The sequence below is a fragment of the Lampris incognitus genome, chromosome 11 (assembly GCF_029633865.1).
Source record: "Lampris incognitus isolate fLamInc1 chromosome 11, fLamInc1.hap2, whole genome shotgun sequence".
Classification (NCBI taxonomy): Eukaryota; Metazoa; Chordata; class Actinopteri; order Lampriformes; family Lampridae; genus Lampris; species Lampris incognitus.
In genome coordinates this window covers 14614273-14639972 of record NC_079221.1, presented here as the reverse complement: position 1 = coordinate 14639972, position 25700 = coordinate 14614273, and the positions used below count along the sequence as shown (strand labels likewise).

The following is a 25700-nucleotide window of genomic DNA, read 5'->3' as shown; positions in this document are numbered from 1 at the left end:
AAAAATTAAGAACAGAATTAACATTGATTTATTTTCTCATGTCTGAGCAGAGTATTACTTTTAATCATCCACCCATGTGTGTACAATTTAGTTAGCCCTGTGTGGGCTTGAGGCTGCTAGCAGACATAACATATACCTGAGGTGGATGGGGCAATGAGAGATGAACTACGAGCTGGGCAGTCGAAAACTGCCTTTCTCCACCTGTATTTGATGCACTTTCACCAGATGTTTCTAGAGATTGCTTGTGTTTCAGCCCTCACATGCATAAGACTTGTTGCACTGGTGGCAACAAGCATTGTCAGCATCGACTCTAGTGAAGTGTAACCAGACTTGTGACCATTCAGTCCTCTCCGCCGTTGTCACTAACAGCAGGCTGTGTGTGTGTGTGTGAGAAAGAAGCAAAGAGCTGGCCCCACCCCTCACGTCGCACATACGACAGGCTCTGAGAGAGAGATCTCTGCATCATAGACACGTCTTGATTTTATTGCAAATTAGAAACAGTTGCTGAGATAAAAGGTGCAAGACGAGGTTTATGTAGCCTAAAAAAATAGGAAGTTTATTTTCTCAATTTCTCTAATACTGGTAGCAGAACCGTTAACGTCGGAGCTTATCAATACTACGGTCTTTAATGATTTTGCACCGGTTCCCATTTAGTACCAGGTTTCAGTACCCATCCCTAGGATACGTATTAATTTTATTTTTATAGACAAACGTAATCATTTTGTCTATAAAATGTCCATCATCCATTATCTGAACTGCTTATCCTGCTCTCAGGGTCACGGGGATGCATACGTATCTCTGCCATAGTTTACGTACTCTGACCAACAGCCAAAAAATTGCTCGAGTTTTTATTTTATCATAATACGAATTGGACAATTTGTACCATTATACATTATTTTCTGTTGTTTGAATTATCGTTTCATCACTAATGGAGAGGGAGGAATCATTACAGAGAGGGTTTCAGATTGACTCTAAATGTGTACAAATATAGTCAGTATCCTTAGACAGAAGAGTTACGTATTTCCTCGTATGATGGTTCAATGTAATTGCAAAGTACTATCAGAGAACGATGCAGTGTGGTTGCACTTCCTGTCCGAGAGTTTTACAATTTAAGTAATATGAGTATGGAGCTGAAAAGTACTGTTGTGCCACTATTCAAACCCTGACCCTAACCAGGTTTCATATTCATATTTATTCATATTCATTTAGGATTTTATGTGCATATCCTGTGTGTTGTTTATGTATCTCCTATGCTTGCTTTTTTTTTGTGCATATTTTTAAGTTTATTTGTCTGTTCTTATGTAAAGTGCACTGTATTGTCTTTTATGTACAAACCATACTATATAAAGTCCAATAAAGTGCTGATTGATTGATTGGTCTATATTAATTTGTTGTATAAATGTATATGTTTCAATCTCTCCCAGCATTCCAGCACAGTCCGATATCGTAACGCCCAGAGAGAGGACAGCGAGATCAAGATGATCCAAGAGAAGAAGGAACAAGCAGAGATGAAACGGTACAGAGACTCACAAACACACACAAATGAACAATATCACCGCCTAATCTATTTTTCTGACACAAAAAGTTAGAATCTCACACTATCAGCTGACTGTGACTTGTCGTCTTTCGGCAGTTTTCAGAGTTCAAGTCTGCAGTCATCAGTTCTGGTGTTATTGGTTGATATTTATTGGTAATGGATATCCGTCTTTGTCCGTGTGATTGTCGGTTTGAGCAGCAAGGTGCAGGAGGAGGAGCTGAGGGAGAACCATCCATACTTTGACAAGCCTCTCTTCATCGTGGGCCGCGAACACCGTTTCAGGAACTTCTGTAGGATGATCGTGCGGGCTCGATTTAACGCGTGAGACCAGATTTTGGTTTTTCACTTTTAATTTTTGAGGTATACATCATGCTCAAATACTGCCAGAACAAGAAAAACAACTAAGTGGTCAAAAATACAAGATGGAGTGTCAGCAAATTTATCGCAGTCTTTGTGGAAATGTGGATGATTGATTCGATTTTATGTGAATTTCTATCTAGATCCAAAACAGATCCCATTACAGGAGCAGTGAAGAGCACCAAATATCACCAACTTTAGTAAGTCTGATGAATTATTGACTTGTTGAGTTTCTATCGATCTCCTCGCTCTAAAATGCTGGATTACCTATTAATGCTGCAGCTTATTACCTGCTTGGTGTGCTTCTCCAAAACTGTGGAAAGGAATGAAAATTGTGAAGCTGTGAAATAGATTTCAGCATTTATGAAACCTAATTGGGATTCTGCAAAGCATGAAGTCAGATAATAAAAGTGATAAGCTGTCGTTTGCATTGGCCACCAAGGGACTTTTACTGACATCTTGCTGTGGGGGAGATAGGGCTGTAAACTGCAAAGTACACATGCACACACCCATGCTCTCTCTCTCTCTCTCTCTCACACACACACATACACCACGCATGCCACCATCATCATCATCAGTCACTCAGGGGGTTGAGTATGATGTCTTCAGGTGGGTGTAGAGGTCGATCCTGGAGCCGCATATTTTTGGGCAGTGTGGACAAGGGTGTGAAAACGTGGTTGAGGATGTGGTTTGGGCCTTTCTGGTGTCTCACTCCATTCAAAGTCTGTGCTTGTTTTCAGCAGCATGGTGGAGGTCATGGTTGTAGTGCACAGCACCCTCACAGACAGCCAATCTCCAGGCCTCCCTGTTTTTTGCTGCTTGTTCCCACGTGTTAAGGTCAATGCCAAAATTTGTGATGTGGACTTTGATGTTATCTTATATTGCTTCTTTTGTCCTCCTGGGGCACGGCATCCTGTCTCGAGCTGAGAGTAAAGGACGCGTTTCAGTAGTCAAGAGTCAGATATGCGGAGAACATGGCCAGTCCATCTCAGCTGATGTTGTGCAGTGGTGGCAGTTATAGCAGGCATGTTGGCCTCCTCGAGGATGCTGAAACTGGTGTGCTTATCCTCCCAGCTGATCTTAAGGATCTTCCTGATACATCGCTGTTGGTATACCTCGAGTGCCTTCAGGTGCCTGCTATATGTGGTCCATGTTTCTGACTTATACAGTAGGGTGGGCAGCACTACCACTTGGTACACCAGAATTTTTTTTCTGGCCATAAGGTCACGGTTTTCTTAAACCTTTTTTCTCAATCTTGAGAAGGCTTGGCTGGCATAACTTAGACAATGGTGTATTTCATTGTCAATGCTGGGTTTAGAGGAGAGAAGGCTATCAATATATGGGAACTGTTCCTCGTTTTTAAGTCTGGTGTTGTCTAGAGAGATGGATGGGGGCAGAGCAGGCATATTTCTGTTGGATGGGGGTTGGTAGAGGATATGGGTCTTTTTTATGTTAATGGTCTGGCGAAGCTGCTTGTATGTCTTTGCAAAGGCATCAGTAGGGTCTGCAGTTCTTCTACTACAAGGGCCACTACGGCATTATCATTGGTGTACTGCAGCTCAATGATGGATGTGGTGGTGGTTTTACTTTTAGCCCTGAATCTGTTAAGGTTCAGAAGATTCCCATCATTTCTGTGCATGATTTCGATGCCCTGAGGCAGATTGGGACCCGTGAGGTGGAGGATGGTGGCAATGAAGACAGAGAAAAGGGTTGGGGCAATGACACAGCCTTGTTTAACTCCTGTGTGGACCTTGAAGGACTCTGTCTCGTCTCCATAACTCCCGAGTACTCTAGCTGACATATTATCATGTAGTAGTCATAATACTCTGATATATTTGTCAGGACAGTCTATTTTTTACAGAATTAGCCAGAAGGCCTGGTGGTTTACGGAATCAAAAGCTTCGGTTAAGTCTGTAAATGCCATGTTCAATGGCTGATTCTGTCCCTGGGTTTTTTTTTGGGGGGGGGGGGTTTCGGAGTTGGTGAGCAGTAAAAATCATGTCCGTGGTGCCTCTGAAAACCACTCTGGGATTCTGGCAGAATTTCCTCTAATATTGGGAAGAGGACCCTAGGCAGAGCTTTTCCTGTGGTGGAATGCAGGGAAATGCCATGGTAGTTTCCACACTCAGCTTTGTCTCCTTTCTTAAAGAAAAGGACAATGTGTGTGTGTCCCTAAGTTGCGCAGGGGATTTCCTCTTTTTCACATATTTTAAGTAGGCAGGGCATGCATATGTCTGAAGAGTGTAGGTCCACCTGCCCTCAGTACTTCTGCCAGTATTCCATCAGGACCAGCAGCCTTGTCGATTTTCATCTTCCTGATGGCATCCTGGACTTCGCTTACACAAGATGGTGCTGCTATGTCTTCCTCATTGGGTTGTTGAAGGAGTTGTTGTAGAGCATCCATCTCAGGGCTAGAGTCCTGGTTTAAAAGGTCCTGGTGCTCTTTCCACCTCTCTTTGATTGACTCGTCTGTTAGCAGTGTGTGCCCATCTTTGGAGTGAAGGGGGGGTTAGCAGTGGTGGCTGGGACCATATATTGCTTAAATAGCATCGAAGAAGCCTCCAGTATCCCCAGAGTCTGCAAAGTGTTGGCTCTCAAGGGCCTTCTTTGTCCATCACTGGTTCTTCAGTTCCCTGACCCAGCTTTGGACGGCTGACTTTTCTCTTGCATGGACAGCTACCAAAATAAACAAGCCAAATGGATGTCATTCTGCCAGAGAGTAAAGGCTTTCCTCTTGATGTTTGAGTAACCGTTGGATTTCCAGGTCATTCTCATCAAACTAATCTTGGTGGTTCTTCATCTCATGTCCAAGAGTGGTTTTACAGGTGCCAGTGATTGCAGTCTTGAGCATATCCTAGTGGCTTTCGATATCATCTGGATGTACTGAGCATGGCCTGGAACTGTTGACGAGAGGAGATATCAGTCGGTTGTTTGAGGTTAAGCTTTGAGCGGCTCTGCTTTTTCTGCAGCCTTCTTTTCCATTGAAGATGGATGGACAGGGTGAAGCGGATAAGGTGGTGGTCAGTCCAGCAGTTATTTGCACTGATCATCACTCTGGTATTTAGTACCTCTCATCAGTCTCTTTGATGGACAGTAATGTAGTATCACATGTTAGAACGAGGGTACCTTTAGGTTGTTTTAAATTTGTTCTTCTGACGGAAGGGTGTGTTGGTGATGGTTAGGCTGTGTTCTGAGCTTGTTGTGAACAGTAGGATGCCATTGGAGTTTGTGTTTCCAACTCCTTCCTTGCCAATTATGCCTCTCCACAAGTTGTAATTTTGTCCGACTCTGGCATTGAAATCTCCAAGCAGGATTAGCTTATCCTTCTTTGGGATTTTGGTGAGAACATTGTCTAGGTCAGCATAGAAGGTCTCCTTTACTTCATGTTGTGAGTGAAGTGTTGGAGCGTATGCATTGATAACAGTGACGCTTTGGTTATTTACAAGTGTCAGTCATATTATCATCAGGGGTTCATTGGTGCCCAGCGGAAGCTTAGCAAGGTGGCAAGTGAAGCTGTTTTTGATGGCAAAGCCAACATCCTGGATCCTTGGCTGATCAGCTGCTTTTTCTTTCCAGAAGAAAGTGTCACCACCCCTTTTTTTTCAGCCGCGCTTGGTTAGGCAGTCGGGTTTCAGAGAGTGTGGCAATATCAATCTAGAATCTCCTCAGCTCTCGGGTAATGATGACAATACGCCATTCAGGTTGATCATTGGATTGATTGTCCATGAAGGCTCGGATATTCCAGTTTCTCTTTCTGACCACATGATGATGATCCCTCTGGATGTAGTGATCCAGACGAGGTATGAGGCAGACTGTGTTTAGGGCACCTTTTCTAGCCCCCTCCTCAACTGGGGTGAGCAGGCTGCCAGACGTCACCATCCTGCTCCCATCACCTCTTCCTGATTGCTACAGTGCTTTGACCCAGGATGTTAATGGGTTGATTCCCTTGCAGGAGGATGCCTGTGTGTGACAGTTTTACATGGAGAGGCTGATGTGCCTGCAGCCACCACATGGTCCTTGGCAGGGGTGGGTGACCAGAGTCCAATGACATGGAGAACAAAGATGATTGGAGACTATCCTCCTACTCAGCCTTCATCCACCTTCACTGCTGTTGTGATGTGACCTGGAGACATCTTCTGCCAGTTCTGCCATTGAGGTGTTTGTTGGCTCACGCTTCGTCTGGAACCTCCCCCTTGACCTATCCGCCCTGGGTGACCCCACCAGGAGCCAGGCTCCGGATGGCATATCTCTTAGGATCATTTGTACACATCAGCTTCTCCACCACGGCAAGGCGGCGATCCAGGAGAAGACACATGCATGCACGCGTGTGTGCACATGTGCGCGCAAGCGTACACACATACACACCCTGTCTTTGGTGAAAGCATGGTCCCTGACTGGGTGTAAGTTTGCAAACAAACCAGCTAGCCTAACCTACTTAAGCTAATAGAACAAGATATGTGTATCATTCTAACTTCTGATAAGACCTCCTTGCATTTTCCTTTGTGTGTGTGTGTGTGTGTGTGTGTGTGTGTGTGTTTGTGTGTGTGTGTCTGTGTCTGTCTGTCTGTCTGTCTGTCTGTCTGTCTGTCTGTCTGTCTGTCTGTCTTTCTTTGTTCCTGCAGTGACCTCCTGGGTCTGGTGACCTATCTAGACTGGGTAATGATTGTGGTTACCATCTGCTCCTGCATCTCTATGATGTTTGAATCGCCCTTCACCAGGGTCATGCAGGCTCCCACATTACAGGTAGTTAAACTGCACAGATGGATGGCTGAAGGATGGATGTGCAAACGATCTTATGGATAAATGGGTGGATGTTTGAGCCATTAATGTACTGGATCGAGGAATTGTAGACACATACACATCTATTATACATATTTGGATGTATGTTTGTTTGGATGGATGGGTGGATGGATGTTCAATGATTTATAAATGGAGGATGGAGAAATGAATTGTTGTATAAATGTGTGCACAGATGGATGGTTGTTTGATGATGGTATGCATGTATGTATGGATGCATATATTAACAAATTATTGAATAAATGTATGTATGTATGTATGTATGTATGTATCTATGTATGGATTATTGTATAACTGGATGGGTGGATGAATGGATGATCGTATACATGGATGGATGGTTGTATAAATAGATGGATGGATGGATGATTTTATAAACAATGGATGGATAATGGATGGATGATGATTGTATAAATGGATGGACTAGATGGATGATTGTATAAATGGAAGGCTCATATGAATGGATGAATGATGGATGGATTATTGTATAAATGTATGTTTGGATGGATCCATGGATCCATGGATTATTGTATAAATTAATGAATGAATGGATGGATGGATGGTTATATAAATGGATGGATGGATCGTAATTGGATGGTGTTGTGTGTGTTTCAGATTGGGGAGTATGTGTTTGTGATCTTCATGAGCATCGAGCTGAACCTGAAGATCATGGCAGACGGTCTGTTCTTCACTCCCACCGCTGTCATCAGAGACTTCGGAGGAGTCATGGACATCTTCATCTACCTTGTAAGAATGGCAGCATCCACGGCCTCTTAATCCCACTTCACATTCTCAGGGAAATCATCCGTCAGCCTAAAACCTTTATATGTGACCTCAGTGCTTGACTTCAGTGTCTTTTTTAAGTCAGCATGTTCTTATAGAAGTCGCTGAGAGTTTAGCAGTCTATTTAGGCAGGTGCAACACGTTTTGACTCAAACAAGGCAATGAAAACTGTTTGATTACATCTCTGGTTAATGAGCGTGTGGCTGATTTTGTGATGATTGCCTTTTAATGACTTAATAACTTTCATAACAACTTCATTTGGTTTACAATATATTGCTATCATTATTCCAGTTCTTGTTTATTACTGCTTCCTTGGCTTTTCAAAATAACTCCATGTCTTTTTGCATGCACGTAATTTACATAGAGATGATGCAACACAGGGTGGCCATGAGATAGAGCTGGCTTTTAAAGAACTGTCACGTTTTACAGCATGCTGTTAAGTCTGGGGAGGGGAGACAGCTGGAATTTGTTTTCTAGTAGATGTTGATGCTAAAATGAGGCGGATTTAAGCCTGATGTGACCTGAGACAGCTGTGTTTGACATCTACAGCATGGTATGAAAAGTCCTTCAGGTTTGCAATAAGTCTTAAAGTTTTTCTTAATTGCTCAAAAATGCAAATGATTGTCTATGTGATAAATAGTGTGTCAAACCCCACACCATCATTTGCCTAAAACACTATTTTTGCTGATGCTTTTGCACAAAATGCAAATCAAAGCACAATTTTGCAACCCTGTTAATACAAACATCGTAGAACTGACACAAAAAATAGTCTTGCTAATCAAAATGGATGATATTGTTTTCAGTTGAATTCAGTAGTCTGTAAATTTGACCTTGAGAGTATCTTTATAGTATTGTATAGTAAAATAGTGTAAGATACTGTATAGTATCTTTACAGTATTTTAGTTTATATTACAGTAGTTTGGAACACTGGAATACTGTAAATAATATTTTTGGAGAATTGTGTGCAGCACAATCATTATTAACAGAAATATCAGACACCATATTCTAGTGACGAATGACAAGAATTTGGTGACCATCAGGTCTGAGTCTGGTATTTAATGTAAAGGAAGCTGCATTCAGGGTTTTCTATGTCATATTGATGCTAATATATATTTCTTTGCTAAATATATTTAGCATATTGCCTGTCTTTATTTGCACAATGATGAAGACATATTTCCATTTGGTGACATTGTTGTACTCACTGGCAATTTATTTAATTTTGAAATATGAGATAAATATTTGGAATATTTTGGGGACTTTTGCAGGTGAAGTATAGTTATTCTGCCAAATAAAAAACTATTGTGGGAATTGCATTTATAGTTTTGAGAATGTAGACACTGTTTCAGGAATTGCATTTAAGCAATTGAGAAAAACTTTTTTTTTTTCTCTTGAAATCTCAACTTTTTCCTCCTGTCTTTGCAGGTGAGTCTTATCTTTTTGTGCTGGCTTCCCCCCGACGTCCCTCCTGAATCCGGCGCTCAGCTGCTGATGATGTTGCGCTGCCTGCGTCCGCTAAGGATCTTCAAGCTTGTTCCTCAGATGAGGAAGGTGGTGAGGGAGGTGCTGAAGGGATTCAAGGAGATTTTCCTGGTCAGTGATCATGCATTCATACCATATGCATACGTGCGCACAGACACTCAGACTGACTTTACACAGTATATCTAGAGTCACATTCTGAGTCACACTGTCCCAACTAGGATTTTCCATGGTGAGGGGTTTTCTGGCATACGTCTGTAGGCTTGTAGGCTTTTACCCTTTTAAGACAACATGAAATGAAAATTGATTATTTTACCTTGTTAGCTCATTTCCCCGATCATATTATGCACCTATCCAACAACATGGTAAAAACAAAAAACAAAAAAAAAAACAACATGTGAACTTATGTCACATCAAAACCTAATCAGCTTAAGTTCCTCTAAAATAGCCAGGTTTTTGTGATTGTGTCATCAAGTGTGAGCAGGCAAGCAAGCAACATCCCAACCAATAATATCATCAGTTGTTTTGCTCCCAGTCCAATCAAATCACACCCCTCTCTACATTTTGTCCCGTCCTAATATCCTGTCTTACTTGGAAATACTTTACATCCTGGAAGCAAGATACATTCTGAATGCAGTTTTGCCCCTCCTGTAAACCATGGGGGTATATTGAGGTGTGTTGGAATGTCCAGTCTATCTGAACTATTAATCGATCTCTTTTATAAACAGGTTTCCATCCTGCTGCTCACATTAATGCTGGTGTTTGCAAGCTTTGGGGTTCAGCTGTTTGCTGGAAAGCTTGCCAAATGCAACGACCCACATATAATCAGACAGGTACAGACTGAAACAAGAGCCCTCTATAGAAGCTTTGCCCATTTGCAGATAAACACATGGTAAAGAACCAGTCCAGTGAAAACCATATTTTTCAATCTCAATGTATGTTTTAACAGAGGGTTTATTAATGTTAAGTCACCCGCAATAGTATAACTGCTGTTGTTGAGAAATCTGACTAAAGCTCCTTGAGAAACTCTCCTCCTGATTGTCAGCATAATAAAACCGTTTCAGAAAACCAATCAGCTTCCGTTAATAAATTACATCATCAAATACTCTGATTAGATTGGATAGAATTGTCATCATCAGTGTGTTACCTCGTCTGTTTTTGAATACATCATGTAAGTTAGCAAGTGGTCTGTAGGATGACTTTGGAGACCAAGAAGAGAAAGAGAGTGAACACAGAGCCAAGGATCAAATGGTGGAAGCTGAAGCAGGAGGACTGTTGTGTGGAGTTCAGGGAGGAGTTAAGACAGGCACTCGGTGGCAGTGAAGAGTTGCTTGATGGTTAGGCAACTACCACAGAAGTGGTGAGCGAGACAGCTAGGAAGGTACTTGGTGTGTCATCAGGACAGAGGAAGGAAAACAAGGAGACTTGGTGGTGGAATGAGGAAGTACAGCAAAGTATACAGTGGGCGAGGTTGGTGAAGAATAAGTGGGATTGTCAGAGAGATGAAGAAAGTAGACAGGAGTACAAGGAAATGAGCGTAAAGTGAAGAGAAAAGCTGTGAAGGCAAAGGAAATGGCATATGATGAGTTGTGTGAGAGGTTGGACACTAAGGAAGGAGAACGGGACTTGTACCAATTGGCTAGACAGAGGGACCGAGCTGGGAAGGATGTGCAGCAGGTTAGGGCGATCAAGGATAGAGATGGAAATGTGCCGACAAGCGAGGAGAGTGTGTTGAGAAGGTGGAAGGAGTACTTCGAGGGGCTGATTAATGAAGACAATGACTGAGAGAAGGTTGGATGATGTAGGGATAGTGAATCAGGGAGTGTGGTGGATTAGCAAGGAGAACATAAGGGCAGCTATGAAGAGGATGAAGAGTGGAAAGGCGGTTGGTCCAGATGACATACCTGTGGAGGCATGGAGATGTTTAGGAGAGATGGCAGTGGGGTTTTTAACTAGATTGTTTAACACAATCTTGGAAAGTGAGAGGATGTCTGAGGAGTGGAGAAGAAGTATACTGGTACCGATTGTCAAGTATAAGGGTGATGTGCAGAACTAGCAACTACAGAGGTTTAAAGTTAACCAGCCACAGCTTGAAGATATGGGAAAGAGTAAGAGAAGCTAGGCTAAGAAGAGAGGTGATGAATAGCGAGCAGCAGTATGGTTTCATGCCACGAAAGAGCACACAGATGCGATGTTTGCTTTGAGAATGTTGATTGAGAAGTATAGAGAAGGCCAGAAGGAGTTACATTGTGTCTTTGTTGATTTAGAGAAAGCATATGACAGGGTGCCGAGAGAGGAGGTGTGGTATTATATGAGGAAGTTGGGAGTGGCAGAGAAGTATGTAGGAGTGTTGTAGGATATGTATGAGGGCAGTGTGATAGTGGTGAGGTGTGTGGTTGGAATGACGGATGGGTTCAAGGTGGAGGTTGGATTACATATAGGATGAGCTCTGAGCCCTTTCTTGTTTGCAATGGTGATGGACAGGTTGACGGACGAGATCAGGCAGGAGTCTCTATGGACTTTGATGTTCACAGATGACATTGTGATCTGTAGCAAGAGTAGGGTTTCAGTTGAGGAGAACCTGGAGAGATGGAGGTATACACTGGAGAGAAGAGGAATGAAAGTCAGTCGGAGCAAGATGGAATACATACACGTGGACAAGAGGGAGGCCAATGGAATGGTGAGGATACAAGGAGTAGAGGTGATGAAGGTTGATGAGTCTAAATACTTGGAGTCAACTGTTCAAAGTAATGGAGAGTGCAGAAGAGAGGTGAAGAAGAGAGTGTAGGCAGGCTGGAGTGGGTGGAGAAGAGTGTCAGCAGTGATTTGCAACAGAAGGGTACCAGCAAGAGTTAAAGGGAAGGTTTACAAGATGGTAGTGAGACCAGCTTTGTTGTATGGTTTGGAGACAGTGGCACTGATGAAAAGACAGGAGGCACAGCTGGAGGTGGCAGAGTTGAAGATACTAAGATTTTCAGTGGGAGTGACGAAGAAGGACAGGATTAGGAATGATTATATTGAGGGACAGCTCAGGTTGGACAGTTTGTAGACAAAGCAAGAGAGGCAAGATTGAGATGGTTTGGATGTGTGGAGGAGAGATGCTGGGTATATTGGGAGAAGGATGCTGAATATGGAGCTGCCAGGGAAGAGGAAAAGAGGAAGGCCAGAGAGGAGGTTCATGGATGTGGCGAGGGAGGACGTGCAGGTGGCTGGCCTGACAGGAAGATGCAGAGGACAGGAAGAGTTGGAAACGGATGATTCGCTGTGGCGACCCCTAATGGGAGCAGACGAAAGTAGTAGTAGATGTAAGTTAGCAAGCTAACTAGCTGTCAGTAAAGAGACTTGTGACATCAATCTCCTGAGAATTGTCTGTGTTGACAGAGGGCATGCTAAAACTGTTATAACAAATCAAATGATATGAAGCTGAAAAAATGACACATCTAACAATATTACACAATAAAACTTGTCTGATTAAATCCAAATTATTTGGCTGGATTTTTAACTAAAAGTGAGTGGAAGGACTTTACTCTGTAAGATCACTTGTCTGCTTGTTCCTCTAATCCTGCTGCTTGTGTCAGTGGCTGTTTAATGACTGTTGAACATACAATGTCATGCATGGTTGCAGGAAGATTGCCATGGGATATTCAGGATAAATGTCAGCGTTTCCAAAAATCTTAATCTGAAACTGAAGGCTGGGGAGAAGAAACCCGGTTTCTGGGTGCCGAGAGTCTGGTATGATGTCTAATTTATAGAGAAACGCTAATCTCATCACTAATGGCTTTCTGTTTTGTTTTAGTTTTTTTAATTTTAGCTCAGTAAATGATGTATAATCTCGTGATTTCACAGGGCCAACCCGCGCAATTTTAACTTTGACAATGTGGGAAACGCCATGCTGGCTCTATTTGAGGTGCTATCACTCAAAGGCTGGGTGGAGGTCCGAGACGTCATTATTCATCGCGTTGGACCGGTACCAGACTTCTGTTTTCCTGTACTACCCTCCCACTAAATGTTTATTTTCCTCATTATTTATTCCTGTTGTCTGTTTTATCAATGTAGACCATGCATTTCTTCTATTTTTTTAACCTGTAAATGTCTTTTCCAAGTAGATTTCTTGTTCTCCAAGTTTTTTATCCCGAGCCCAACCTCCCAAATAACATATCTAAAGGTTTCATGCTCACCCTTTCAGGATTTTTTTATTTGTTAATGTTTATGTGTATTCTATGTATCTCTCTGATTCTACATATATTCTTATTTTTCATGTTTTCATGTAAAGTGCATTGCATTACATGTTTACATGTGAATGAGGTGTGATTGCTTGAACTCTCTGTCTGCTTACAGATCCATGGCATCTACATCCATGTCTTTGTGTTTCTTGGCTGCATGATTGGACTCACCCTCTTCGTGGGTGTAGTCATTGCAAACTTCAATGAGAACAAGGTGAGGACTTTACAGACGTCTCCCAAAGATCAGAAATCTGTGAGTTGTGAGTTTCAGGTGCGCAGCGGTGTCACATTGTTGTTCTATCTTTCACCAACAGGGCACCGCTCTGCTGACGGTGGACCAGAGGAGATGGGAGGATCTGAAGAGTCGACTGAAGATCGCCCAGCCACTACACCTACCACCTCGCCCAGGTACTTATACACACACACACACACACACACACACACACACACACACACCAAAACATAACACATCGAAACACATGCAGTTACATATTACATGTACATGTACAAATTGTTTTCATTGCACTACAAAACTGCACTTTAAATTAAGTGAATTCAAAGCCCCAATTGACCCTTTACAAAATAATGATTGGCACAGTGTTAGACCAATCAGAGCTCGGCAATCACCTTCACTTTCTGTGACATCCAACACCCCACAATACAGAGCATCTTTGATGCAGCATACAATAGATTATGGCCTGGCGGCCTGTCCAGGGTGTCTCCCCGCCTGCCGCCCAATGACTGCTGGTATAAGCTCCAGCATCCCCGTGACCCTGAGAGCAGGATAAGCGGTTCGGATAATGGATGGATGGATGGATAGATTCCACATTCAGCCTACATGTTGTCTATACTCAGTGTACATGTGGTCTATATTTGGTTTACATTTGGTCTATATTCAGTCTACAACAGATCAATATGCAGTCTATAGTCGGTCTATATGTTCTACATTCAGTCTACATTTGGTCTACATTCAGTCTACATTCAGGCTTCATTTGGCCTGTATTCAGTCACCTTTAATGAAGGCCTTCAACTGAGAAATATGCAGAGACTCTCTTCATTTAAAACCAGACAAACTGGCTCGTTGTTTGCATAAATTGCATTCCCACATTGCACTCCACTGACACAGTTCTCTGTCTGTGTAGATGAGGCATATTGGAGGCTGTAACGGAAACAGTATCCTCCACAGGGCCTGATAACACACATCAGTCCTGAAACTAACAGAAAATCAATGGCCTCTGTCTTAGTCAGCAGTTCTGCTGACACCAGCTGTGCCAAACCAGCTCAGATCCACATACAAAGGCCCTCAGTGCCAGTATCACTCACACAGCACTGGATCATCGTCACAGAACTCAACTGGTTTTGAATAGGCAATGTCTCACTCAGGAGATTCTACACGTAAACACATAAGATCCCCTTTTAAAAGTTGATTAGAATTTCTACTTTATTATCTTCTCTCATCTCATCATCAGCCACTTCTCTGGGGTCAGGTTGTGGTGGCAGCAAGCTAAGTAGGGCACTCCAGACTTCCCTCTCCCCAGCAATGCCCTCCAGCTTCTCGTGGAGGATCCCAAGGTGCTCTCAGGCCAGATTGGACATGTAGTCACCCAGCAAGTTTTGGGTCTGCCCTGGGGTTTCTTCCCAGTTGGACATGCCTGGAAAACATCCAAAGGAAGGCACCCAGGAGGCATTCTAATCAGATGCCCGAACCACCTCAGCTGACTCCTTTCGACATGAAGGAGCAGCGGCTCTACTCCGAGCTCCCTCCGGATGTCTGAACTCCTCACCCTATCGCTAAGGCTGAGCCTAGACAGGAAACTCATTTCAGCCGCTTGTATCTGCGATCTCACCCTTTCGGTCACTACCCAAAGCTCATGACCATAGGTGAAGGTTGGAACAAAGATTGACTGGTAAATTGAGAGCTTTGCCCTCTGGCTCAGCTCCCTCTTCACCACAACGGTCTGGTACAATGTCTGCATTACTCCGATGCTGCACTAATCTGCCTGTCAATCTCCCGCTCCATCCTACCCTCACTTGTGAACAAGACCCCGAGATACTTGAAGTCCTTCACTTGAAGCAACAACTCATCCCCAACCCAGAGGGAGCAATCCACCAATTTCCGGTAGAGAACCATGGCCTCAGACTTGGAGGTGCTGATTCTCATCCCTGCCATTTCATACTCAGCTGCAAACCGCCCCAGTGCGCGCTGGAGGTCGTGTTCTGATGAAGCCAACAAAACCACATCATCTGCAAAGAGCAGAGATGCAATTCTGAGGTTCCCAAAACGGACACACTTCTCACTGTGGCTGTGCCTTGAGATCCTGTCCATGACTATCACAAACAGAATCAGAGATGAGGGACAACCTTGGCAGAGTCCAACACCCACCAAAAACATGTTTGACTTTGTACCAAGAATGCGGACACAGCTCTCACTTTGGTTATACAAGGACCAGATGGCTTGTAGCAACTGCCCTGGTACCCCACACTCCCACAGTACCCCCCAAAGAGTGTCCCAGGGTACACGGTCGTAAGCCTTCTCTAAGTCAATAAAACATATGTAGATTGGCTGGTCAAACTCCCATGCCTCCCTCAGCACTTCTGCAAGGGTAAAGAGTTGGTCCATAGCCAGGATGGAATCCGCATTGTTCCTCCTGGATCCGAGGTTCGACAGTCGGTCAGAGCCTCCTTTCCAGCACCCTAGAGTAGACTTTCCCAGGGAGGCTGAGCAATGTGATGCCCTGATAATTAGAGCACACCCTCCGGTGTACTTTATTATATTTATTCATTTCGTGAGTTTTGCATTAGATCAAATAAAATTTAATATTATATAGAAGTTTCAGATCTGTTCTACAGTTAAATTTCCATAATGATATTTCTTTTAGTGCCATTTTCCCCAAGGTACAACTCCTGCCCAGATATACAAGCTCAATAACCACCAACATTATCCCTGGCTGTAAAAATGGGCCAGTGTGAGTGTGTGAGGCTGTACCGGGTTGTTTATTAGACAGAATCCACTTAGGTAAGGATAAAAGCTTTGGAAACACTGAGTCAACCTGGAAAATATGAGCTTGTCATCATAACTTTATGGAGCAAATGAACAGGTGCCATCAAACCATCCCCAGTGAACCATATGCCGTCTCACCTCGACTTCATCAGAGAGAACCACTGTTCACTATTTCATCTGAAATGACTTCTGTAACGGCTGACACAACATTAGCTTTTCTTTTTAGAATTTATGTTTTGATAGCTTAAGAAAGGCAGTAATTCCCACACAGTGCTGACTGCCCAGATATGTGAAACTGAATTATGTTTAATCTGTATGATGTGGAGAGTGGATGTGATTTTATTAAATGTCCAGTCCTGCTGTCCTCTCGACAGAAAATGGCGGTTTCCGGGCCAAAATGTATGACATCACCCAGCACCCCTTCTTCAAACGGGGCATCGCTGTGCTGGTGCTGGCCCAGTCGGTACTGCTGTCTGTGAAGGTAAAGCATCAAATCGCAGTTGGATAACATTGCATCAGTCTGCTGATGTGTATCACCATGACTGTTTGTTAATTTGTTTGTATATGTGTGCGTGTTTGTGGATGTCCCAGTGGGATGTAGACGAGCCGGTCACTGTTCCCCTGGCCACCATGTCAGTAGTCTTCACCTTTATCTTTGTCCTGGAGGTTGGTCTGTTTCCAGTTTTTACTAATCGAAGCATTTCAAACCATAGTTCTCACTGGATTTACCGGTTCGTAGCTTTTCCTACAAATGCTAGAAGTCAGTTTGATATTCATTTCTGCCGTCATTATCCAGGTCACCATGAAGCTGATAGCTATGTCTCCAGCTGGTTACTGGCAGAGTCGACGGAACCGCTACGACCTGCTGGTCACATCGCTTGGGGTCATCTGGATAATCCTGCACTTCGCCTTACTGGTAAAATGGTCAAATCTGACCTGAACAAAAAAAAAAGAAAAAATGCAGTAATACATTTTACAGAGATGATTCACTCAAGAATCAAGAGAATACTTCCTGTTGAACCTCTTTAAATACAATGAGCATGACTGTGTTGTTTCATCCTGCAGAATGCATACACCTACATGATGGGCACATGTGTGATCGTCTTCAGGTTCTTCACCATATGTGGGAAGCATGTGAGTACATCTGTCCATGTGGCGTGTTTCTTCATCCAAGAGATAAATTGTATCACAGAAGAAACTGAAACGTGTTATGTGTGTGTGTTTGTTTGTGTTTTGTGTGTTTCTTTCCATGCAGGTCACATTAAAAATGCTGCTTCTGACAGTTGTGGTCAGCATGTACAAGAGCTTCTTCATCATTGTGGGCATGTTCCTCCTCCTCCTCTGCTACGCCTTCGCCGGTGTTGTGCTCTTTGGAACCGTCAAATATGGAGAGAACATCAACCGGTTAGGGGCTGACACTACGCATTTTGCAATATTTCACCCCCGCTTTATTCGCGTCATTACTGTCATTAGGAAGTGCCTGACGATGTGTCCTTGTGCCTTTTTTAACGATAGACATGCCAACTTCTCCACGGCGGGTAAAGCCATCACTGTCCTCTTCCGTATTGTCACAGGAGAAGACTGGAATAAAATAATGCATGACTGCATGGTAAGATGGATCCACTACATCCCCATATTCTATGTAACACTATGCATTCACATGAATGCCAATATGCCAGTTTTACCCAAATCATGGTAATAATTGCAACCATAAAAATGGTCATGTGAACACCTTTATTTGATTTCCAAAACTGGGCTAACATCTTAATCAACATATTAAAAACCCTATTAAGACTCTTTTTTTAAACTGCGCATATCTGGGTGAAGCCGCAGGTCTGGGATGACCGCAAACATGGCTGCCGTGTCCCATACCAGCTGTATGCGCTGAGTTGAACAGCTATCATCCAGAGTTTTATTCATCCATGGCATTACAAAAACACAAGATGATGACGATGTTGTTTGCATTGTTGTGTTGTCTGCTAATTCTGTAGTAACACCAAAAATGAAACTGTCTGTCGATTAAAGTGACAGAAATCCATTGCAAAGGCTTATGTATGTAGATGTGGCTGTTAGAGTATTCTCTATGCCAATATTAATGTTAACGCAGTAATTGAAAAACTGATAACCCCTAGTAATCGGATTTCTTCTTTGCTTGTCAACATACTAGCAGTCATCTTAACGTACGACCATTTACAAAAAACGTCATGTTTGATACCTCCTGATGTAATATCTCAGGTTTCATATGTCACTTTTAAATTTGGGGTGTCTCTGTTGTCATCGAATGTACGGTTTATTTTCCATTCTGTTGAGCTGGCATTTTAATGGGTCAGGCTGTTCTGCGGCGCCCCATGTGTTGAAGTGAGATGTGTTTGGGTTGTGTCCTCCAGGTGCAGCCTCCCTTCTGCACCCCAGACAAACACCGATACTGGGAGACCGACTGTGGGAACTATGCTGGTGCCCTCATCTATTTCTGTTCCTTCTACGTCATCATAGCCTACATCATGCTCAACTTACTCGTGGGTCAGTACATGCATGCACTTGTTTGTGTGTGTGTGTGTGTGTGTGTGTGTATGATACACTTAAGTGTGAGCACAGGTGTGAAAACTACTCAAATGGAGAATAATATCCTGTCTCACAGGGATTAAAGTTCTCTGTTGCTACGACGGATTTCCGTCAGTTGGATTCCAGAGAGGCCATGTATGAGATCAGTGTAGATTTGAAGGGGGGGGGGGGGTGCAAGTGGAGGGGAGTGTTGCGAGCCTTAGGAATCATGCCAGGTGAAAGGCGTATAATGTACTTGGATATTGGTAATTTTATATAAGAAGAAGTGATTAATCTTTTCTGAAGCAAGGCTCTATTCGTGGCACTGTCATGCAAAATAAGCTGAAAACCCATCCATCCATCCATCATCCAACCGCTTATCCTGCTCTCAGGGTCGTGGGGATGCTGGAGCCTATCCCAGCAGTCATTGGGTGGCAGGTGGGGAGACACCCTGGACAGGGCGCCAGTCCATCACAGGGCCATACGAAAGAAAACACAAAGTTCAAGTATCCCTATGATTCTAAAGACCTGCCTTAAATTAACCCTGTACCGATTTTCAAAATTAAATACACATACATGACATTTTTTTCATCTAAAAATAAAAGCGTCACTTTGCATTCTCATGGTAATCTGCTGATTAACTTGGCCGTGGTTCTAGTGTTAAATAGTGAGATGTAGAATGTAGGCTATTTGAACGGTAAACAAGACAGTTAATGACCCAAACACAAATATTCATGTATGCTTAAGAGCGTGTACACAAGGGCTTTCTTTTTATTTTCAGAAAAAGTGGTGGCTAGACCGGACAACAGTCAGACATCGTCATTGTTATTATTTTGTCGACATTTTTGTTGACAAAAACAAAATAGCCATGGTGAAAATTAAGAAATTATTAAATCGTAAACACTCTTTAAAATATGATTTTAACTTTATAGGACAAAACCCAGAACCCGCTTCTGTAATCTGTCTCTTCATTGTGAGTTATTTGGTATTTAGAAAATAATATATAGTTGGTGCAGCGTAGCTGCGCCGCCTTTTTTTTTGCTTTCAGGTTAGCTAGCAGACACAGTTTTACTGAAGGAAGGCTCCAATGTATCAGAGATCGATAAAACTGTCAAAAATAAATAAAGATGGGTTTGGCTCTGCGAAATGGGGGAGAATGGCAAGACTTTTAATTCATGGTGCAAAAAAAAAAAAACCAACCAGGTGTGTGTTTTTGCATGGTATGCTACAAGAGAAATTAGTATGCCAGTAATGGCAAAAAGGTGCTAGCTCGCCATCGGTCACAAGCTAGTCACAAGGCTGACATTCACGCTGTCCAGCACATGTCCTCCATGCCTGGTGCGACAACCACCACACCGGAGGTACACGAATCTATGGCCAACCGTGTGTGAAATCAGAAAGTCTGCATATGTTTATTCATAGCGGTGCATGACCTGTTGCCTCAAGGAAAGTGAATATTGCCGATGCCTCGACCTTCACACACAAATTGACAGATATTCTCCAGTCATAAAGCCTGAACTGCAATCAGGTTTATGGTATACTGTTGGATAACTGCAGCATGATGAGGGGAAAAGATCTGGAGTAGAGAAACAAGTCTGGACATCAGTGGAGACACGATTCATATGGTCTCAAATGAAGCTAAGGCTCTTTTGAATCTTTCCCAGGGATTTGTGGAAGAATTTAGCTCTGATTGTCTACTATGAAATCAAAAAATTCTCCAAATTTTTGCAGTTTCAGTCCTTACCTCATTTGGAGAATAAGAGCCCAATATGTCCCATCAGCAGTAGGATCCTGCAAATCCTGAATATGTGCAACAGAATGCGGGAGCTTATGGAGCCACTGATAGTGCAACTTTTACAGCATCCTGTCTCCTCGTGATCAACACAAACAGGTACAATAGCATTAGCTTTTTCTTTTTATAGCATCTATTTTCTCTCTACTAGTAAGCCCAATTTGCAAAAGCTCATAAAATAAGTCAGAACAAATATAGCAATTTCAGTTGTCCCTCCTTAATCTTATGTACATAAGCTTTTTGTGATGCAGATGGCTCCTGAACCAGGTTCTTGATAAATATATTGTTATATCTGATGAGAAGGCCAGGATCGTTCTTCTGCAACAGAAAATGGCAAAATCTGTAAGGTTAGGAACTGATGTCAACTGAAACTGGAAGACGCATCTGTATGCTTTTCTCAGTTTGACAAGTTCACAGTCACTTTTTAAGTGGAAAGAAATGCACAGAGATGTTTTACATATTTACCCCCTTTAATATTTTCTTTATTTTTGCATATTTTTCCTCTAAATGGAATCTGGGTAAACCAGATAAACCATACCACTTTTAGATCAGCGTTAATTATCATGTTAATGAGCTTGTCAGCCTTAGGAGCAATAACAGCAAACAAGAACAATAAATACCCTTGTTCTTTGGTTAACAAAGCTGATAAGTTTTTCAAAATTCTAAGAATAGTATGTTACAGTATGTGATCAGGAAAGAATGATTGAAAATATTCAGCCACTTTTCTAATCAGTTTCTACTTGTATTTTCAGGTGTACTTCCATGTTTCCAGGTGTTCCTGAAGAAGTTGTACCATGAAAAATCCATGCTGCATGTGTTGCATGCCGAGATGGTGTTACTGGTCAGGAAACTCCTCTCCAAGTTCATGAAGCCTGAAACCATCCCCTTGGGTGTGAAGGGCTTGTTGAAGCTTGATATTCAGAAGAAAGACATGCAGCACCCCGACAAAAGGTTATCTGTGGGGAGATTCAGCATCTTTGCCTTGAACAAGGCTAGAGTGGAGAAGAAGCCCAAGGTGAAGAAGGTTTACAATTCTCTCAGAGAAGGCTACATCAAGGCAGCAACATTCCTCCTGAAAATCCTTCCCCTCAACAATAACATCATCACCTCTTTGTCTGTGCTGACACCATCATTGATTCTCCACCAATCGGGCCAAGGTGCATGCAACACCTTGGCCAAGGCCTTGCCAAATCTGAGGAGCTGGGTCAACTGGATGTGTGAGCCTACCAGATTGACACAGATCTAGGAGCATAGGCCAAATGCTTTGAGGAGAATACTGCACAAATTGATGTTAACTGGTAGAGTAGGATTTTTGCCATGAAGACACCAGAGATTTGATGATGAGATTCCCCATCTTTGGGAAGTTGTTAAAGGCCCTTCTGTCATTTTTCACTGGCCCTCTTGTCGAAGGATCGTTTCACATCATAGACGACATAATTGAGAAAGATAGGGTCAGGCTGAACATTGAGACATATATGAAGGCTTAGCCATCAAGTCCCACATGAAGGCAATGGGGAAATGGTCTCCAAAATGGAAATTAGCCTTGCATTGAGGAGCTTGTGCCTGTTTTCTTATGAGAGATACCAAACTCATTTGAAGAAGAAGAATATTGACAGGAAACTGAGGGAAGCAGTGAAGGTCCTCTCAGCAGTTAGGGTAAGAAAAGTAAAGAAAGGTTCCATCTCGTCTGCTCCTGCTATAGCCTCCTCCTCATCCACTCCTGGATTCAGAGCCACTACCGCTGTTAGAGCCTCATTCTCATCCCCCACTTCTGGAGCCAGATCCACTACTGCTGCTACAGCCTCCTCATCCTTGACTCCTGGAGCCAGTTCTACTGCTGCTACTACAGCCTCTTCCTCATCCTCCACTCCTGGAGCCAGTTCCATTGCTACTACTATAGTCTCTTTCTCAACCTCCACTCCTGAAGCCAGATACACTGCTGTTGCTACATCCCCATCCTCCACTCCTGGAGTTAGATCCACTGCTGCTGCTACAGCCTCCTCCTCCTCCAGTCCTAGAGTAAGAGCCACTGCACCTGTAGCTAGTCCCACAGAGAAAACCCTGAAACAGGTATCAGGTGTAGCCAAGCTTCAGGCATATGGTTTCACTCCCAAAAAGAGAAAAGCACTCTAGAGACTTTTGCACAAGAATTGCACTTATTGAGCCTCATTCATCAATCAGAACCAGAATACTTTATTCATCCCCAAGGGGAAATTGGGTAAATCATTCGTACATACAAATTAGTTCTTACATACCCATGGAATGTTTTAGCTCTCAAGATTGTCTGACAGTCAGGAGCAATTCCTTGTGCAATGAAGAATCACCCAGGCTTGCAAAGATATTGGTGTCTAAATTCAGGGGTTATCCAGGTTCTATACTGGTCTCTCAGACACGCTTCAGGACTAAAATATTCCATGGGTTTGTACGTATGAACAATTGACAAATGAGGCCCAATGTTCTTTAAAGCCGATGTGATTAGTTTTTGTTTTTGTCTTTTTTCTGTTAAGTGATGAGGCTCACTTAAAACAAAAACATTGACTTGTTTTGTGTTATAATAAATAAAAACATATGCACCAAAAAGTTATGTAGATGGTTGATTATTTGTATGACTAAAAACTGAGTGCCTCGCAAAAAGTATGAGTTTTATTTCATAGATTGAAAACAGCACTGAAATTACATAAAAGCAAACTGGCAATAGAAAAGGTGTTCAAAAGCATCTTCTCTTAAAACGCTTTTGGTCTTGAGTATTTAAATAAAGTGTACGTTAAAGCCTTTTTGCAACTTGATGGCTCCATTAGAGAACAGCAGCAATGGTTATGCGTGGGGTGGTGCTGAAATCTCATAATTTTACTTGTTTAGTAGGCCTCGTGGGGCTAAGGGCTTGTTACACTGTCCGCATTTTTCTCAGCTGCCTCCACCTTTTTTACATGAAAATCTATGGAAAGTGACCACATGGCGGAACAAAAGCGGCCGTTCTGAAAAGGCAGCACGGCACCCCCCTTTAAAAAAAAAGCCAGACAGCGTGTTAATGCCTTTATTGGGGGCCTCCTCTGTAACTTGTTTTACAAATTGTAGATGGAGAACATGTCTTGGCCTGAAAGAAAAATTTCAGTCAAAAGATTTTTTTTTTTTGCTTTAATCCCCGTGTCTCAACAGCCAGACCCACAAGTATTTCATTTCCTGCTGTATGTGACGCAGCCCCGAGGACCTCATAAAATACAATAAGCTGGCTCTGTTATTACGTCTTATCATCGGCACAGTGATCTAAATCTCCCATGCAGAAATGATTACCTCCCTCCAGTTAGACGCTGCCCCAGAGGAAGAGCGGCGAGACTAGGAGAATATGATAGACAGTGAGTGAAATGGGGAGGAAAAAAGAGAGAGAGAATGTAGCGCATAAAAATGAGCATGCATTTTGGATGCAAGCCAAAGCCCTTTCTCTTCATCGCTTTAAATGTGGACTGCGGTGTGTTTATTCGCCTGCTTTTACAAACTGATCCATTCCATTAGCTCTGGTGACTGAACAGGTTGACAAGGCAAAAGCAGTTGGAAAATATATTCAGAGAATACAGGAGCTCATCTACTGTCCCATCAGTTAGAGAACTTAAACAACATCTGTCACTCTAGTATGAGGCATGCATTCATCCAGAATGCACTGACCTCAGAACCAGCGAAGGTAATTTGTGAGTCTCTGAAGTGTCTGCATGTTGACAGGCTGTAATTTTAGTCCTTAAGTAGAGAGTATATGTGATGGAGAATCAGAATCATGTTTATTGGCCATGTAGGTTTGCACTACATGGAATTTGACTCATTTCATGACTGTCTCAGTGTACTTAACATAGAATAACAACACTACAACACAACAATCTTCAGCTATATACACAAGGATTGACTTATACAAGCGAAATAAGAGGGGATAAGGTGCAGTGGTGCAGAGAATATTTCAGAGATGCTGAAATAGATTTTAGCCGGTTACTTACACGCATATCTGAGGTAGATGGACATGACAGAGCATACCAGTATACAGTACTGGTATGCTCTATACAGTACATCCATCCATTATTCAAACTGCTTATCCTGCTCCCAGGGTTGCGGGGATGCTGGAGCCTATCCCAGCATTTATTGGGAGGCAGGCGGGGAGACACCCAGGACAGGCCACCAGACCATCACAGGGCCATCGCACACACACACACACACACACACACACACACACACACACACACACACACACACACACACACACACACACACACACACATTCACACCTCAGGACAATTTAGTATGGCCGATTCACCTGACCTACATGTCTTTGGACTGTGGGAGGAAACTGGCGCACCCGGAGGAAACCCACGCAGACACAGGGAGAACATGCAAATTCCACACAGAGGATGACCCGGGACAACCCCCAAGGTTGGACTACCCTGGGGCTCGAACCCAGGACCTTCTTGATGTGAGGCGACCACGCTAACCACTGGGCCACTGTGCCGATATACAATACAGTATATACAAAATGATTGGTATATTGATAGTGTTAAGCATTCATTTGAATGACATCCTGTGGAAAGAAACTTTTTATATCTGGTTGTTTTGGGGTACAGTGTTCTATACCGCCTGCCAGAGGGGAAGAGTTTGAACAAGTTGTGACCAGGATGTGATGGGTCTGCAGTGATGTTGCCTGCCCGTTTCCTCAGTCTGGAAGTATATGAGTCCTGAATGGAGGGCCGGTTGGCACCAATGATTTTCTCTGCAGACCTAACTGTCTATTGTAGTCTGTCCCTGTCCTGTTTGTTGACTTAACGAAACCAGACAGTGATGAATGTGCAGAGGACAGACTGGATAATTGCAGTGTAGAACTGAATCAACAGTTCATGATGCAGGTTAAACTTCTTCAGCTGGCAGTGAAAGTCCATCCTCTGCTGGACCTTTTTGATGATTGTGTCTATGTTGGTTGCCCACCCTAGGTCCTGGGAGATTGTCGAACCCAGAAATCTGTAGGTTTTCATCATAGACACTGCTGTGGGGGTGGGGGGGGGGGTGGGGCTCCTCCTGAAGTCCTCTGTCATCTACACTGTTTTGAGCATGTTCAGCTTCAGGTTGTTATGGCCACACCAGAGGACCAGCTGATCAACCTCCCATCTATATGCAGACTTGTCACCATCCCAGATAAGGCCAATGATGGTTGTGTCACCCACAAAC

The 25700-nt window shown here is 43.0% G+C and overlaps 1 protein-coding gene across 1 annotated transcript in view; it reads left to right on the top strand.

Moving 5' to 3' along the window:
- Positions 1-25700, top strand: part of nalcn (sodium leak channel, non-selective) — a 177576-nt gene that overhangs the window by 136810 nt on the left and 15066 nt on the right. Inside the window, exons 21-38 of the mRNA XM_056289287.1 lie at positions 1425-1516; positions 1736-1858; positions 2038-2094; positions 6517-6637; positions 7304-7435; positions 8894-9061; positions 9676-9780; positions 12573-12679; positions 12794-12914; positions 13286-13384; positions 13485-13578; positions 16546-16652; positions 16763-16837; positions 16968-17087; positions 17237-17305; positions 17427-17575; positions 17687-17780; positions 18559-18691. Coding sequence (XP_056145262.1) covers positions 1425-1516; positions 1736-1858; positions 2038-2094; positions 6517-6637; positions 7304-7435; positions 8894-9061; positions 9676-9780; positions 12573-12679; positions 12794-12914; positions 13286-13384; positions 13485-13578; positions 16546-16652; positions 16763-16837; positions 16968-17087; positions 17237-17305; positions 17427-17575; positions 17687-17780; positions 18559-18691 — 1966 coding nt within the window. The remainder of the gene's footprint in view (positions 1-1424; positions 1517-1735; positions 1859-2037; positions 2095-6516; positions 6638-7303; positions 7436-8893; positions 9062-9675; positions 9781-12572; positions 12680-12793; positions 12915-13285; positions 13385-13484; positions 13579-16545; positions 16653-16762; positions 16838-16967; positions 17088-17236; positions 17306-17426; positions 17576-17686; positions 17781-18558; positions 18692-25700) is intronic.